The 17567-nt window shown below is 40.9% G+C and overlaps 1 protein-coding gene and 1 long non-coding RNA gene across 3 annotated transcripts; both read left to right on the top strand.

Annotated features, from left to right (window-relative positions):
* Positions 1-1153: 1153 nt before the first annotated feature.
* LOC116066385 (cAMP-specific 3',5'-cyclic phosphodiesterase 7B) lies at positions 1154-14101 on the top strand. 2 transcript variants are annotated; one of them, XM_031322416.2, is made up of 13 exons: positions 1154-2002; positions 5688-5777; positions 7287-7450; positions 7574-7637; positions 7882-7977; positions 10253-10353; positions 11173-11304; positions 11405-11493; positions 11631-11775; positions 11918-12014; positions 12715-12795; positions 12901-13132; positions 13230-14101. In XM_031322416.2, the coding sequence occupies exons 1-12, from the start codon at positions 1675-1677 to the stop codon at positions 13110-13112; spliced, it is 1599 nt and encodes a 532-aa protein (XP_031178276.1). In that variant the 5' UTR covers positions 1154-1674; the 3' UTR covers positions 13113-13132; positions 13230-14101. The 2 variants fall into 2 exon arrangements, with proteins under 2 accessions (XP_031178276.1, XP_031178275.1); XM_031322415.2 differs by having other exon boundaries at positions 1155-2002; positions 12901-14100.
* Positions 14102-14322: 221 nt separating this feature from the next.
* On the top strand, positions 14323-17086 carry LOC118493857. Its single transcript, XR_004895896.1, has 2 exons — positions 14323-16541; positions 16754-17086. It is a non-coding gene; the product is annotated as an uncharacterized LOC118493857 (long non-coding RNA).
* Positions 17087-17567: the final 481 nt, after the last annotated feature.

Here is a 17567-nt window from a genome sequence, read left to right as displayed (position 1 = left end):
ATCGATTAGGATTTGAAAACGTGACACCCCATACGATTTGGCGTCATGGTTGAACATAATAAGTTGGAATGAGTCCATTATAGTCTGGACCAGCTGGACTGTAATCGTAATCTACCTATTCTGTTGTTCAGAATGTGACTCTCAAGACAAACAAATCTGTGTATTTTGGTAACAAAACATGCGAAGTATGCAGTCGTTGTAGGTTTCAATAATCTTAAAGCATGTTCATGGCTTAAAGGAAGAAATTGGGGAAGAACCTATTGACCGTTTCTGATAAATCAAGTTCTGGCTGTTGGATTTTAGATATTGTATTTTAGATATTAGATATTTCTCATTACATGACTACACCCAACAAGAAAATACAATATTTGACATTATACCTGCTGATTGCAGCTACAACAAAACAATACTTGGAGTACATAGCCATGGTGCATTTCTACTGAGCAGCTCTACATTATGTCCCACTGCCTGACTCTCACAGTTTCTCACAGCCTGTATAGTTTATCTTAACGCTCTTTGTCTCGTGATTTCTTGCAACTTCTTATGTCTGATATGTGGCGTTCAAGGCTGTCTGTCTGTTCCTGTGTGTGTGTGTGTGTGTGTGTCAGTACTTTTGTCTGCATGTGACTGTTTCTCAAGGGAACATTTCCACAATGGTTATAATGTAGCACTCCATCCTTCATTATTAAGTGCATCCAATGAGGAACACAAATGTCTTATTTACTTTCATTCCCCTAATTGTATTCATGTTAATTGATATCTGGTTTTCAGCAGTCACAGGAAAGCCTTTGGGTGTGTGTGACATTTAAGGACAACAGGGAGACTGTGTTTTCAGTTCCAAACAAATGTTTAGTTCATCTAAAACTGGGTTAGTTAAGGCCATTTAAATAATTTGATTTAAGGAGACTGAGCAGAGCACAAATAGTGTAAGATAAGACAAGCAATATGAGCATGTCGCTGTACGCTCTGAGAAATTTGGATGGATACATGGACAGATGTTGGATAAAAAAAGAAAACTTGTCATAGAGATTGGTGTGGGGAAGGTATGACTATGTGTGGTCCAACTGACTTGACCATGAGACCGTGTCCGTGGACTCAAAGCCCCACAATCATTCACACAATCCTATTGGTCGGCCGTTGGTGTAGCAGCATATGTAGCAGAGTGAGAGATAGCGCAAGTGAGCTCCGAGTGGGGAGAGGAGGGGCTTTTAGACTCCAGAACAACACTGGCGTGAGTGAGACTATAGAAAGGAGAGAGAATGCGGCAGAAGGAGGGAGCAGACCGCTAGTGGCTGACTCTGGGAGAGAGAGATAGAGACGGATTCTCACTTCTTTTCATTGGCTTTTCCCTGCTTCTTTTCTCTGCACTTGTTTTGTCTTTTTTTATCACTCTGCACTCATTTGCTCTCAGTGTCTCTGTCCCTCTTTCTTTCCAGCTGCTGATTCTGTCTCTTCCTGCAGCCTTTACTCCTCTGTCCAACATTCTGACTTGCTACTATCTGTCTGTCTGTCCTCCTCCTTCTCACCTATGGCTACCTGACAGTCAACTTCCTCTCCTACTCTCTTTTTCACAACCATCTCCTTTTTCCTTCCTCAGTTTCACCCATGTCTTTACTTTGATCTTTCCTTTCCTTGCACCGGTCTGCCACCTATCTGTTGTCTTTTGGTGCGAGGATGCCAGTACTGGATGGGTTCTGGGGCCCTGATCTCAAGATGCGGGACTCCAATCTTGGCGTTGAAGTTGAAGTTGGGGTCTGTCCAAACGAGGCTCCCCGCTCGCCAGTCTGGGGGCCTCTCAGGACACCTCCTATTACCTGTGGGGGCCTGTCATTGGCCCTGGAGCTTCCGGCTCTCATACGGCAGCTCAGGGAAGCCTGGAAGGCTCGCAGAGGAGGCCCCCGGGGGCCCGAGAGAAGTCAGGCGAGCACTTGGGTGGAATCAGAGAAGGAAGAGGTAGAGGAGGTGAAGCATGACGTAGAGGACAGAAGCGGTCATCTGAAAGGTAACTTGCACATAATACATGTTGCAGTAAGTACAGCTAATCTTATAGGAGTCAGATTTCTCATAAATGTTTAATGTCGTTTGACCCAGTAACTGTGTATGCTACATGAAAACACATCCATTGTAGAAAACAGATAGTGTGTGACTTTATGTTGGATTTTGTTTGGGCACATTTCTTAACAATGTGTCATTTTTTTGTGTACAATTTATTGTTTATTTGTCTTATAAAAATAGTGGTAATTTTTTTTTGGCAGGTCACATTTATGAATAAGGGTTTCTGTGCGTGGTTTTTTTGTGGGTTTGTTCATCAGTTTTTGCATTTGAATGTTCGACTTTTGACTCCATGCCTTAGTGCACGTTTTCATTTTTGACAAGGTGTGTGTGTGTGTGTGTGTGTGTGACGGATTATCTTTGAGAACTGAGCCTCTGGCCGTATGTTTACTCGTGCGTGTTTGTAATTGACGTGGGTCGAGACGAGGTTCATAGCAGTTCAGATGCCCAGGCAGAGTAGACAATGAAATGAGGGATTTAGGCTGTAAAGCAGAGTGTGTTACCATCTGCTGCGCTGCAGCTTTACTGATGACACTGAAGTAATACCGACAATCAAGCCGAGTCTGTCTGAAGTGCAACACCGCAGAGATGCAAAGTTAATATTGTTGACAGTTCGATGTGAATTTGTTCAATTAAAGAATGGTTTTATTAATTTCAACAGTAATGACAGGAAATAAGGTAAATCCGATATTGTACAATTATGGTAATAGACAACAGTGACATGACATTTTTCCGTCTGTACATGCTAATGTTTGCTTTCATATTAGCATATAAACAAGACTAATGAATACTAAGATGGGCAATAAGAGTAATACTTTAACCACTAATCAGTTGATAATAAAAATGGAACAATGGACATATAAATCTTTAATGTGCCTTTGAAATGTTATGATGAAGTGATGATTCATACTGTGGGGAATTACCTGTGCGCAACCACTGACTCATAAGGTGTGAAACGAACAAATGTACGCCGTTCACTACCTGTGACTTTTCCTTTGCATCGTGATGACCTCGGTCGTTTGATAACTCCTTACAGAGGGTGAGAGGCTATCTGCGTACTGTTTGATTCACCACATACCAACATGTGGTGAATCACATACAGACACTGTGAGATAACTTGTCAGTGGGGATAGTGAGTCATTCTGACATTTCCAAGGATGTAAAGTGCTTAAAAAAAGACTAGTATTTATAGGTACATTTAGGTAAAAAAAGTACAGAGTTTCAGAGTTCAGCATTTTACCCCATGAAATCTTGAAAACATTTTTTTGAAAATTCTTCTATTTATTAGGACATTTGTGATAGCAAAACAAAGTAGAGAAGCTCGCTGGATTAAAAGATAACGTGTAAAATATGTTCAGTTTTGAAGATAATTCACCTGCAGGTCAAACACTATTAAAAACAATGTTATACATACAATACAATATACAAATTAAGGCACATCCCTCCTTCCACTTGGCAATGCAGAACAGCCAGAAATGACCTGTGATTGACCAAAGTTTCACGAGATTGATTTTCTAAAGCCAGGAAACAGAGTAAACAGAGCAAACAGAAGTATAGTTTTATCTCAGACCACTTGAATTACAGTATGCTGAAAGATTACTATGGAATTTTTGAAGTGCATACCAGAGCTTTAATCAGCAATTATTTTGCTAGTCAGTTAATCGTCCTTTAATTTTTTTTATCCAAAAAAAATGAATTTTCACTCCAAATGTCACCATTAGCTGGTTTCTTAATGTTCTATCATATTAAACAGATTTATTTGGATTGTGAGCCTCTGGTTGGACAAAACAAGACATTTGAATATGTCAACATGGGCTTTGGGCTTTGCCATCATTCTTTTTTGACATTTTATAGACCGACCAACTAATCAGTTTATTAAGAAAATAAATTTCTGGTGTTCTTCAAAAATGATAGGAAGGTTGAGGGAGTAGTCACGGAGAGAGAGAGGATGTGGATACTGGAGCCAGAGGTAGGGGAGGTATTAAAAATGGACTAACACATAAAATGGAAGTATGGAGAGATAGCTGGAGTGAAGGAGGAGAGCGAGATGTGTGTCTGAGTGTTTGTCTGTGTTGAAGGGGGTGGGAGGTGGGATTTCCCAGATTATGTATTTCCCCCTCTCCTTGCCCACCAGCACACAGGATAAAAAAAAAAAGCAAACTTGCTCAAACTAGACTAGCAGGACTCTTCTGCCTTACTTTACCAGACTGAGTCACTTCCCCCAAACGCTTTATATTTGTTCGTTGGACATGGAGATGCATAAATAGAAAATGATGCCCCTTTTTTTTACTTTATGTTTCATGTATAGCAGCATACACAGCACACACAGCACACCAAAACCACAACTCATTGCCTTCAAACTGTGCCGCTTTGGCAACACCCACACTTGCCAGGCAAGATCTGGCAACCCGAGGGAGTAACCATAGTGACTCCAACCCCATTAACAGGTAGTTTAGCTGCTCTCATAAGTCACAGAGGTGGTGTGGACTGACAACCGTGGGGACATAATACGCTCCAGTTCCTCACGTCTGATCTGTAAATTATTTAATAGTTTTCATAGTTTTCAGTTTATTCATGTGGAAATTTCATGCGTGTGCGCTGTGACTTGGGACCTAGTTCTGTTGTGTCTTGTCACTGGCCTCAGGGTGTGTGAGTTGCGCATTTTAAACAGAGGCAGTATTCAGTATTCAAGGACCCATAGTGCTGCTGTGTTCCCTCTTCGTCTGTTAGGTGCTCACGCGGCAAGGATAAGAAATACAAAAGGTTGCCTCTGCAGACATTTTCAGTACATACAGTAGACAAAAACACTTGATAAATGTGCTGTCAGCATGTCAGTAATACACATTTCCTTTTTTTCTCATCTTGTTTTAGAATCAAACTTCAAATAGAAAAACTATTGTTTTGTAGCAGAAATGAAGACCACTCCTAAAAATGAGAACAACTATGAAATGAACAGAATGTACATAGTCAATTTAGCACCAATCATGCACCATAGCAGCTGCACAGTGGCGTGAAATCCATTCTCCTTGGGCAAACTCGGCCCAGATGCATGATGCCCTGGTGATTCGGCGATGTCAAAGATCCTCTTGTTTTCAGAAAATCTGGTTTAAGAGACACTCTAAATCTGCTTCTATCAGGCTGATTATGTTGGGAACACTTTTTCATTCTCTCATCACCCCGCTGCCCTTTTGATTACTTTCTTCCTCTATTTCCTTAGCTCTAGTCTCTACACTCACTTCCCCCGAGCGGTTTATATTTGTTTGTTGCACTATAAGATGAATAAATATGGAATGATGCCACTTTTCCACTGTATGTTTACCAGATAGCTGCCTAGCCTACACAGCACAAAACACACACACACACACACACACACACACACACACACACACACACACACACGTACAGCACACCAAAACCTCTGAATCTGCTTTTATGAGGGTGATTATGTTGAAAATCTACACCAGTGAACACTTTGCTCCATTGTTCTCTCATCACCCCTCTGGCAGCTCGACTTATTGTTTAGCCATCAACCTTTTGCTTGCTTTGTTCCTCTATTTCTACACTCACCTCCCCTCTCTACTTACTATTTATATTACCTATATTTTACCCCTTTTTCTCTCTCTGTCTATGTGCAGCTGATGGCAGACTGAACACTGGTCATGCTGGTGTGCTGCTGGTTGAGAGACGAGGCTCCTACCCGCTGATTGACCTGCGAATCCTAAAAAGTAAGTCTCCTCACCCATTTGAATGTAAAACAATGTACATACTATATTGACCATGTCAGCTATTCTCAGTCCACTAACACTACTCTCATCTATTTGTTTTCTTAGAAATAATATATTTTGTCTACAAAAAAACCAGTATAATTTTTCAGGAATCCCGTTCAAACTTTCAAACACTATGATCACAGTGATTACAGCAAATGTGTAACCTTCCAGCTGAGGGTTGTGTGTATTCAATGTATCTTATTTTTGCACTATAAAAGTAAATGCATGTGTAAGGTAAATCAAATGTCAAAATTTAGCCTATCCTCACTGATGTAAATGGGGTGGACAAAATAATAGAAACACCTGTCATTATACTGCAATACATTTCAACACCACCTTGTACTGTAGCCTCCAAAATGATCAAACAGTTGAAGCAACAGCTCTCTAAAACAGTTTAAACAAAAACTGAAATGTTAATCTTCATGAAGGGAGGATTTATTACAGGACTGTTGTATTAGACTGCATTAGTTTTATCTCAGTGTACCTAATAAACTGACAACTAAGTGTAGGTAGATGAACATCAGTTGCTCCAGCTCTGATGCTTTTTTTTAACATAAAGGGAGGCTGCAAGAAAATAAAGCTGTTTGAGTTGAGTAGTTCTGTACATAAATTAAGAGAGGTTACCTGCTATTATTATCCTATTTTTATTTAAATTACTGACAAAATAGAAGAAGGAAACTTGTTTGATAACCAATTTACCATAACCCATGTGCATTAAATTTGGGTTAAGTGTTAAGTGAGACCCATATTTGTCTATTTACCTGGTGGAGCATTAACTTGCACTTAATTGCTCAAAACTAAAAACAATAATCCTGTGAAAGAGCCATATGTAATTCACGAAATCTTAAAACTATTTTTAAGATGCTTATCTGTCACTGATGCATACTTTGTCAGGTATCTGCTGCATGGTCTGTTAATTAGGGGTGAAACGGTACACAGAAGTCACGGTTCGGTTCATACCTCAGTTCAGACATCACGGTTCGGTACAATGGAGGGAAAAGCAAAACAAAAATGCAGGAGGCAATTTTTTTTATTGTGCATGTCTCAGGCTGTACCACCTAGTGTCATACAGTCTCTCCCCTGAGCTAGCTGCAACAGCCTGAAGTATGTAAAGTAAGATGTAAACAGTAAACAATAAGTACCCCACATCATCTCCAGACTCCATCTGTAACTTGTAAACAAAATAAGACAATTGGCTATAAAACTGAAAATACAGCATCTCTTATTTATGAAAGTGCAAATTACATAGAAGGGGGGCTACAGATTAGGTGTCCCTAAAGAAACGCGTATTTAACAGTAGTTCCGCATTACATTCATTAATTGGCACGCAAGTTTTATTCATTTTTATATTGTGTATTCTCCGTGTAAATTCATGTACTGAACCGAGACGCCCGTACCGCTTCGGTTCAATATGAATACATGTACCGTTCCACCCTTACTGTTAATGCAAATCGTTTGTAATTTCAGCCAGTGCCCAGCAGGGGGAGGTAGAGGCCGGCACCAGGAGAAAGATGAAGCGTCTGCTGAGCTTTCAGAGATACTGCCATGCCTCCAGGCTGCTCAGGGGGTTGGTGCCCCACACCCCCGGGTCACTACACCTACTAGACGATGACTACCTGGGACAAGCTGCAGTAAGAACACACACTCACAGCCCATACAAATTTAAAGGACAGGCACCCTATAGCTCCAACTCTTTGTATCTGTCAGGTATGAATCACTGATCAGTTCTGAAAACAGTCTGTCTTTCTTTACAGCACATGCTATCAAAAGTAGGCAAATGGAACTTTGACATTTTCCTCTTTGATCGTCTTACAAATGGTAAGATGGATGTTTCATGTATTACTTCAAGTTTAACATATGTTGTCCCTCACCTACCATGTTCCTTCAATTGAACTATTTAAGTTAGCATTGTTTTTGTTACAATTAATTCTTAGATTAGATTTGAAAGTGTGTTTTCTTTCTGGCACAATAAAGTTATTAAATACATTGTGTACTGTAAAAGGATATTTTCAAACGTACTGCACTAAAAACATCTTTTCTTGAATGAATTTGTGTGCTGTAGGTAACAGCCTGGTGACTCTGATGTGCCATCTCTTCAATGTCTACGGTCTCGTTCACCACTTCCAGCTGGACATGGTCAAACTGCACAGGTTTCTCGGTAAGCTGTAAGCAAGTCTCAGGGATTACACCCATCCACCCTCTGTCCCGTTTTGTCCTCCAGCAAGAAGAGATGTAAAAGTGCATCCTAATATTATAGTCTAATTGACTCGAATTTGCTAGACTCTTAAGCCCAGTTTAGACCAAAGATTTGTGACGAGACTAAACCACAGCGGTCAGAACTGGCCCATCGCAGCTCGACTCAAGCCAGCTGATGGCGTTGCCTTGCGACTCAGCTGGTCAAGTTGCCAGAAGCTGGTTTTAGAACGTAAGGGACGTCACCTGTTTGCCTCTTTGCCTGCGAGCACGGTATGTGGTCAAGCGAGCTAGAGAGTAACTGAAGAGAAGGAGCGGTGTTAGAACAAAGCAGTGAATCGCATAAATACGTTGTTTTCGCTGATTTATCACTAGAAATGCAACTCTAGCAAGCATCTCACTATCACATTATCCACATTCATATAGATGCAATAAATTATATGTCCAGCTACAAAAAAAGCCTGAAAGTCGGAAGTTAGAACTGAAAAATGTAGAGATGATACACCGTCTAGTCTCGTTGCATTGGTGTCATCTGGCACGTTTAAGAACATTGTAGAACGGCACGTTGCAAATAGTTGCAAGTTTCAACTCGTTTCGTCACGAATCTTTGGTCTGAACTGGGCTTTAAACAACTTGCAGTATAGCTTGAGACAATTTTTTTAAACATTTACATGTTTAGGAGCACTGGTGTATTAACACATAGCATTCCCCCCATTAGTCACGACTTCATAGAAAGCATTTACTCTCTAAAAGGTGCACCTGGCGGCCTTTTTGGCGGGGCAGAATGCTCTTGAAAGCTGAGAAGGGAAGTCCAGACTGACGTCAGCTGGTTCTTTTGTCTGCCAATCAGTCACTACAAAAGAGTCACAGGGTTTATGTTCCTCACAATAAAAACATATATGGATAAAGTGACATTGTTGTAAGGGAATATTAATCCCGTATCCATAGCATGCTAAATGCTGATATCAGATATTGCAGAGCAACAATGAGCTGTGTGTCGCTATGGAAACGAAGTGCACAGTCAGCATCTTCTTTTTGTTCTTTCTTCTGTGTTTTTTACGCACACAAAACGTGATGTATAAAGAGAACCTACAGAAACAGGATTTTTCTCCACTCGTCGTTGGACAATGGAAAACCAGAGCTAATACTGTGACATTGGTGGTCAAAATGTAAACTTTAAAATCATCAGTTGATTATAAATGAATTTTTACATTACCACATAGATAAGTTATTGTGTCTTCAGTTTCTCCCTGTCTCATACATTCATTATATTTCATCGGCCCTAATCTCCAGCTACCCTCGCAACCACTGCTACTCTCAGCTTTCTCACTGTAGTGTGTCTGGGTTTAACACACACCTTTCGATGCAACTTGACACAGCATCATCAGTGATGTTCCCTGGGGTCATCGGTTTTTCAGGTCTTTCAACGTCAGACATTCTCGCCCAGGCGACCCTGCCAGAGTTGATCAGGCCCCCACAGATCACCCTGCTTTATCCACAGCCAACTCAACGACTTCTCCGCGGCATCTGTGATCTTCTTGATGGCTCTCCTGCTGTCCAGTCCAATAATTCCAAGGAGCTTGAGTACCCTGCAGAGTGACTGGCCTGCGAAGACCTCGATGGGCTCCCGCCCCGGTCCTCCATCCCCTGCTTTGGTGCTCGCCTACCAGCCCCTCGTACAGGGCCCTCTTCCTCTCGAAGGCCTCCTCCATCCGGACTTACTCCCCGCAACTCCACTTGCCTTGTTGTTTCCAACATCAGCACCGTGTCTGGCCTAAGTGTGGTCACTGTGATGGTAGTCTGAGATTCTGAGCCCAAGGTTGACCTTCATCTGACGGTCCCGTGCTGCAGCAGGGAGCCCCCCTGGTGGGCTTGGTTGCTGCTGTGCCCTCTTCCCGGCCTTGACAAAGGCAATGGACTGCCTCGCTGGTTGTTGCTGCCTGCTATGAGACATCCCTCTGCCCTTGTCCATTTGTCTACTGGGTTGCTGCAGCTGTTGTCAAATTATGCAATTTGAAGAACTGTTAAGAAATCTAAATTGTGTGTTCACATGCCCCAGTGAATCAAAACATTGAGGTAAAATCACTGAATCATACATACACATAAGACTCTGCTCTGATTTTCAAATTAAAGCATTTATATAAGAGATTCAGTAGTGTTGCTTAAATGGTATTAAGATCGGATTAAAAATGTGGAAGTTGAGATAATTTAATGGGGTTTAACCTTGTGTGTCTTGCCAGGCATGGTGCAAGAGGACTACCACTCCCAGAATCCCTATCACAATGCTGTTCATGCTGCTGATGTCACCCAAGCCATGTACTGCTACCTGAAGGAGCCCAAGGTAATGAATAATGCTGTATTCTCACACACACACACACACCTATAAGGCTTCACCAGACCTAAGCTTCTCCTTGACATATTCTATTAGCTTCTCTTCCTGAGGGATAATTCCTGCTCACTTAGACTTGTCAACACATCCATCCTCAGCCTGGAGAAATCCCTGAAGCCCTCTGACCAGATTAAGATTCTCTGCATCTTTCCCTTTTATTCAGTAATTGCTTTTGTGTCCTTTTGTTGTGCTGTAAAAGCACTTTGTGGTGCAGCTATTTAGTTAGAAGCACTTACATAAATAAATTGAATTCAGCACAGCACACACATGCCAGTGGGTTCTAGATAACAAGCACACACTCACAATATAAGATGTCAAGCCTGCTGCTTCTCCGATCTACAGTATATGCCATTAAGTATTTATCTTAACCCGGTCACACACACCTATGTCTGTTATAAATTAAAATCAATATGTTTTAAACTTTGAGGTAGAAATGATTTAATGTCCTCTATTATACTTAAATCACAAAAGGAACTATTTGTTTTCCAAAAGCGATGATGAACCAACAAAGAATACAGTTGTATAAGTTACATGGACAAGTACAAACACAGTCCGAACATTTCTGAAATACAGGGAGTGTTTTGTGGAGCTGATAGTCTTAATGAGCTTTGTAGCAACTCATTTGGCAATGGCTTGAATGTAACAGACGTTCATTAATACACACTAAAGCTTTAAAGGACATCATAGCAATCAAGTTAATTTGAAAGGAGTGCAAGTGTCCCTCCCACATAAGGAACAGTCATTGCCCTGTCAACCCTTTGTGTGTTGTAGCTGGCAGAGCAACTGAGTCCTCTAGACGTGTTCCTGGGTCTGATGGCAGCCGCCACCCACGACGTTGACCATCCTGGAGTCAACCAGCCCTTCCTCATTAAGACCAGACACCACCTGGCATCCCTCTACCAGGTACACACAGGTGTGCTGATATGTGTCAGCGTGTGGGTTTAAATGTGCGGTAGGTTTAGTGTCCAGCCTGTAACCGAGTCTGTTTGAAACCCGTTTACAGAACACGTCTGTGCTGGAGAGTCACCACTGGAGATCCACTGTAGGCATGCTGCGAGAGTCACGACTGCTGTCCCACTTGCCTGCTGACATGTCAGAAGAACTTTTACAGAAACACATAATATGAACATTATTTATAAAGATTCCTTACTCCTTTGGTAATTGAAGAATTGTTACCAAGATACAAGATACAATGTTTTGGCTCAGTGGTGCCCCCCTCTACTCTGCAGGCAGGACATGGAACAGCAGCTGGGCTCTCTCATCCTGGCTACAGACATCAGCAGGCAGAATGAGTTCCTGTCAACCTTCAGAGAACATCTGGACAACCAGGACCTGGACCTTCAGCTTGCTTCTCACAGGCACTTTATACTCCAGGTATACTGCTTATCATATCCATGCATGTTTCACAAACAAATCAAACTATAATGTATACTTAATTTAAAGAGTAAAGCTAGCGTAGCTGCACAGTGTGTGCGTGAATCTCTCTCTCTCTCTCTCTTTCTCTCTTTGCCTTCAGATTGCTCTGAAGTGTGCAGACGTCTGTAATCCATGTCGGTTTTGGGAGCTGAGCAAACAGTGGAGTGAGAGGGTGTGTGAGGAGTTCTACAGGCAAGGTGAGTAAAGTGTGGTAAAAACAGATACAAAAAGATAAAATACTTTGGTGTCTTATGAAAGGGACGGCATGTAGCACTTTAATGCTGTAGTGGTTTTCAAATACCTAGATACCATTAACATTTATTTTACTGCAGTGGAAATTATTTATAGTCTCAATTTCACGTCAGAAATATTTTTAGAGCAAGACCACAACACCCACAAACCACCTGGCTTAATATTAAATGACAATTGAAAGAAACTTACAGGACAACTCAAGACGGTTTTAAGATTGAAGAGGTAGCTGTGTGAGGGTTAAATGTACTGTCACCAACATGGCACTATATCCATAAATATGGGGTTCCTTTCCTTGAAAAACAGACTTTAACAGACATCTGGCATCCATGTTTGTTTGGTTTTCAGGCACCTTTTGTACATTAAGCACCAAGTCGGATATATCTGAACAATTAGAGCTCTGAAGTCTTAATTAAGACCTGGATGCAAATCTTTTCAGAGATAGTCTCTGTTCAAAGTAATTGTATTGATACCTGAATACTGTTTGAACAAATACTTGTGTTCCCTACCTTTCTTTGGCATTCATCAAAGTGTTAAAATATTACCCTAAAGATTGTATGATGGTCTGTATCAGCATCATATGTTGTTATGGCGTCTCTTTTATTCATGTGGATACTGTTTTCTGAATTTTGGCTATTAACCTGACAGGTGACCTGGAAAGAAAGTTTGACTTTGAGATTAGTCCTCAGTGTAACCAACAGGCTGACTCTGTCCCAGCCATTCAGATAGGTAATAACTACAGTGCACACACACCAAGACCTGTATACAGTATTATCATCAACATGTCCCTCAACTTATCAGTAGATGACCCACCTTCGTTATGTTTTTCCTCAGGGTTCATCTCCTACATCGTGGAGCCTCTGTTTGAGGAGTGGCTCCGCTTCACCGAGCCCAGCCCGCTCAGCCAGAACATGATGGGTCACCTGTACAAGAACAAGGCCCGCTGGAGCCGCCTACGATACGCACACACACCGTCAGACACCCAAACTCACTCCCATGCCGAGGAGCCCAGAGGAGGAGGAGGAGAGGGGGGAGACATCTCTTAATCTTTCTCTTGTTTCTCGAGGTATTTGATCTTCCTTTTGTAAACAGAGGAGTGGAGTGTTTATCCACCTCCTTGTTTGTCCTCCAGCATATTTTCTCCAACTGCCGGTGGTTTACAGGCTCTAAACATGGAAGCACTGGATGGGAGTCTGGCTTCAATTCATGAGATATGGCTCCCTCTGCTGGAGCGGAGGACCGTAGCCCTGCAGGGGAAAAAAAGAAGACTGAGAGAAATTCATGGTAGGGCAGATGGATGGATAATCTTAATAAATATGCCAATTTGACAAAGTCATGCCTTTACCACAGTGGTATCTGCTGCAAAGTATCAGTAGAAAAGCAGGAATTAAAAGGTTAGCTGAAAGCAGAAGAGGGATCAGTGAAGACAAGTTTTAATGTTTGCACAATTCTGCTAGAACAATAAAGAAATGAGAAAGCCAAAATTGTGTACAAGTCAGACATAAAAATATATGAAAAAAAGAAAATATATCCACTATACTATAAGTTTTAAACTTTTCAACAATACATACTGTATTAAGCTCTTTACACTGTTTCACTTTTTTTTGTACAGCTTGCACTTCTATTGGATACTCACTTATCTACTTTTTACTAAAGTGCGTTTTTAACTCACTAAGTTGGTACTATACTGTACAATGTATTCTCTTTGAACTGTGTAAGACTGACTGACTGAACTGACCGACACAATTAATGATCAACACAAATTGGCTACAGCTGGTGTCGCTCAGTTGCTTAACGCTGATATTGATAGTTCATCAGCTGGATGTTTTTGGACTCACCGATGTGGAGAACACAAACTGGAGCAGTTTTCCACAGTGTTTGTGTTCATGTAGTCTATAGCCACGACGTTCCACTTCCGGGATTGCTCCGGTGCATCGGAAATTCTGCCGGATGTCCCTCTTTTAGGCCGGATGTCCGTTACCTTTTGCTTTCTTAGTGTTGGAATTTTAAACTCCGGGGGATTTATGAGGACTATGGTTAACTGCTCCTCAGATCTCTGCAAGGTAAATCCAGACAGCTAGCTAGACTATCTGTCCAATCTGAGTTTTCTGTTGCATGACTAAAACAACCTTTGAACGTACACGTTCCACCAAAACAAGTTCCTTCCTGATGCTATTTTGCAGCGGCACCGTGGCTCTGCCCGGTGCTTAGCGCCTTCCAAGACGATTATGATTGGTTTAAAGAAATGCCAATAAACCAGAGCACGTTTCTCTCCCATCCCGGAATGCTTTGTGGACTAGCCAGACCCTCCTCTGCAGCGCTGTAGAGGAAGGTCTGGCAAAGCGAAACTAGTGTTCATGTAAATGGGTATTAACAGTATTATTATGTACACACTGTGATGTACGACCTCAGTACTTCACATGCCAAAATCTTTGCAATGTATTAACCTTTTTATTGGGTATAGATATTGGGAAATATAACTCTTACACTGGTGTTACCTTTGTGACAACTCAATGGGTGCATTTAATTATCTGATAACCTCACTTTACAAGCTCGTATACAACAAAGCCTTAACAGCAACTTGGTCTGTCTGTGAAACAACTTGTGTGATGTCGTTTTATCATTTTCTGGACAAGCTTTCTTACACTTTACACTTTCTTCCTGTTTTTCTTCAGCCATACCAGCATACTGAAACACACACACACACACACACACACACACACACACACACACACACACACAGTAGTGTAGCAGCTTGTTTCCTGTTTCATCTTTCACCCAGTATCAGGTTTAGATTGGGTCTTAGACCCAGTGAGCATTGCCAAGGTGCCAATGTACTGTTCTGACTGACATTGACTCACTGCTGTTACCTCTCTACGGCTATTACAGTACTTTCTTTTTACACTTGCTGTACTGTGTGCACTGCATCGTATGTCACGTACAGACTTGGGCCAATTAGTAATTGCAAAAACCTCTAATTCTAACATCTAATTCATAATGCATTGCAGTGAGTATCAAGACAATTAAGAAAACTATATAGCATCTTTAATATAAAAAAATATGTACAATTAATTGTCTTAATGTTACTAAACTGATCCATATGGCGCTGATATAACATAAAACAAAGCATATAAAGAATTTGTAAATACTACTTGGTCCAAATGTAAGATGTACCGCTATAAAATGGCTCTTCTTTTTTTTTTTTTACCAATCCGCTCTAAATATGTATAGTTAAGGTTGTCACGTTTAAGATTCCCGTCTGGTATGGTCGAGGCTGTGAACTGTACACGGTGCTAACAGAAGCCCCACGTCTTCCCGGAGCCATAACCTGAGCTTTATGATTCCACCAACCCAGCCAACACACAGTGTATTCTTTATACAATGTATTCTATAAGACTATCACAGATATATTGACAAATGTGTCGAAAACAATTCTATAACAATTTCTTACAAAGTTAAGTCACTGGCCAAGTTGTAAGAAAGTAGACATATTCATATCTATCTATGTTAATAAGTAAATGAATGTCTTAACTATAGCACTCTATTGGCTTTGCTGAAACTTCCACTATATATAAGCTGTGATATTGTCTAAAGTACAAACTGTTTGTCACTGTGTTTGACTTCTCTCCTGTCATGGGGAATCAAAAACTATCTCTCAGCAGTTACTAAGAATGAACCATGTACTCAGAACACCACTGTATACTACCTAAAACCGGCTGCCTTGTATTTCAATACCTCTCAGAATCAGAACTGATACAGGGTCACTGAGCCATACTGGTTTCACTAACAAGTACAAATGTGTACTGTATGTGTTTAATACAGGTTTTCATGCCAGAGTGATTATTATATCTGATTCACTGTAATTATTATCGTATTAAAAAGACGTTTACTGTGACGGTTTAAAGAGATTTTTTTTAGGCCCACCTGGTATTATATATACAGTACAGTAGCTTCTATCATGAGGTCGGACACAAAAAATGAAAAAGAAAAAGTTATCTGTTTTTTACCCCCTTAAAGGGCCATGCATGTTCAAAAGTAAGCACTGTGTTCAATTAACTAATCCTGTGGTGTAGTTTCACCCCAAATGTAACTGTGTGTCCAATAGTATAATCTCCATCTTCACATATAGAGTAGATTGTTATCCCAGTGCTATATCTTTTGGTGGGTTTGGGTCTAGTGCTGCTATTGATGAGAGAAGTTTAAATGCTGTTTTTTTTTTTCTGTATTTTGGTCATTTGTTTTTGAGTGTGATCAGCACAGAGACTAATGCACCGTGTGAGAAAATGAGCATGGCTACTGTGGAGAAAACAATCTCACTACAAGGTCAGTTTAGTGTTTTAGTTTTTAGTGGATCTGGAGCTTATGTTTATACTCCCAGTTTTCTCTGAATACTTTAAACATTTCTTGTCCATGTTTGCTTTAAAAAGCTGAAAATTCATTCTTGACCAGACAGTTTAAAAATATGTCAAAACAAAGTTCATTTTTTTGGGCGCCTGGATAGCTCAGTTGGTGCAGGGGGCGGCCATATGTGGAGGTTTGCTCCTTGACGCAGCGGGCCCGGGTTCGACTCCGACCTGCGGCCCTTTGCTGCATGTCATTACCACTCTCTCTCCCCTTTCATGTCTTCTGCTGTCCTATCAAAATAAAGGCTGAAAATGCCCCCCCCCCCCAAAAAAATAAAAAAAAGTTCACTTATAAAAGCTGTTTTTGGGGCTTTCAATCATATCACATGGAAATGTCCATTCTTTCTTTGGCAACAGTAGCTACTCGTAGCAGCAGATAGCTACAGTACATGCTAGCTACCTTTAATGTCTTAAGGTAAAGTAATCATATGCTTAAGTATCATAGAATTATTAAATGGACCCCTTCAAATGAAGCCTATGGTGTCCAAAATGAATACATGTACTGGTGAGTTAATAAGATGTTTGCCATCTGAATTTTTGAACGTACATTTCTGTTCTGACAACCAACCTCTGAGCACTGTGAACAATAAAATAAATCTTTTTCAATTAACACCCAATGCATTTGGTGGCCCATGTGTATTTGTGTGTTAAAATTTGACTGAATTCAGATGGATGCAGGGGACCAACAGCTCATCTTCCAAATAACATGTTTGACCACTAGAGGGTAATGAAATCATTTCAGTGGCATTGTGCATGAAAGAAAAGCTCCTCGTGATAGGGGGGCACATTATTGGTGCCTCTCCCTGCTGCTTTGTTTACAGTATCAATACAATAGTCAACATGTGAATCAACATGGTGATTTATGTGATGTAGGTGTAGCTGGGGGCTATGAGCTGATGTGTTAACAGAAAACTTTAAGGAAGGGAGAAAGACCGGCTGAAGTCAAACAGCGTTAAGTTGCGCGTAGTTGTAGTTTGCAGGACAAACAACAGAACATGAAGCTTGAATGAGTCACACTGTTGAATCATGAAACTGCATGCTGAGATATTGCAGGAAGGTTGTTCACATTTAATCACCAGTTTAATAGAAAACTTTTAC

The sequence above is a fragment of the Sander lucioperca genome, chromosome 19 (genome assembly GCF_008315115.2).
Source record: "Sander lucioperca isolate FBNREF2018 chromosome 19, SLUC_FBN_1.2, whole genome shotgun sequence".
Taxonomy (NCBI): domain Eukaryota; kingdom Metazoa; phylum Chordata; class Actinopteri; order Perciformes; family Percidae; genus Sander; species Sander lucioperca.
Note: the sequence above shows the minus strand (reverse complement) of the source record. Positions and strands in the feature narration are given on the sequence as shown.

Excerpts from the sequence above, each read along its gene's own strand:
- LOC116066385 (XM_031322416.2), top strand. The coding sequence starts at position 1,675 with ATGCCAGTACTGGATGGGTTCTGGGGCCCTGATCTCAAGATGCGGGAC. Across the intron at positions 11,305-11,404 it reads ACCTGGCATCCCTCTACCAG|AACACGTCTGTGCTGGAGAG; the intron begins GTACACACAGGT and ends ACCCGTTTACAG. Across the intron at positions 11,494-11,630 it reads TCCCACTTGCCTGCTGACAT|GCAGGACATGGAACAGCAGC; the intron begins GTCAGAAGAACT and ends TCTACTCTGCAG.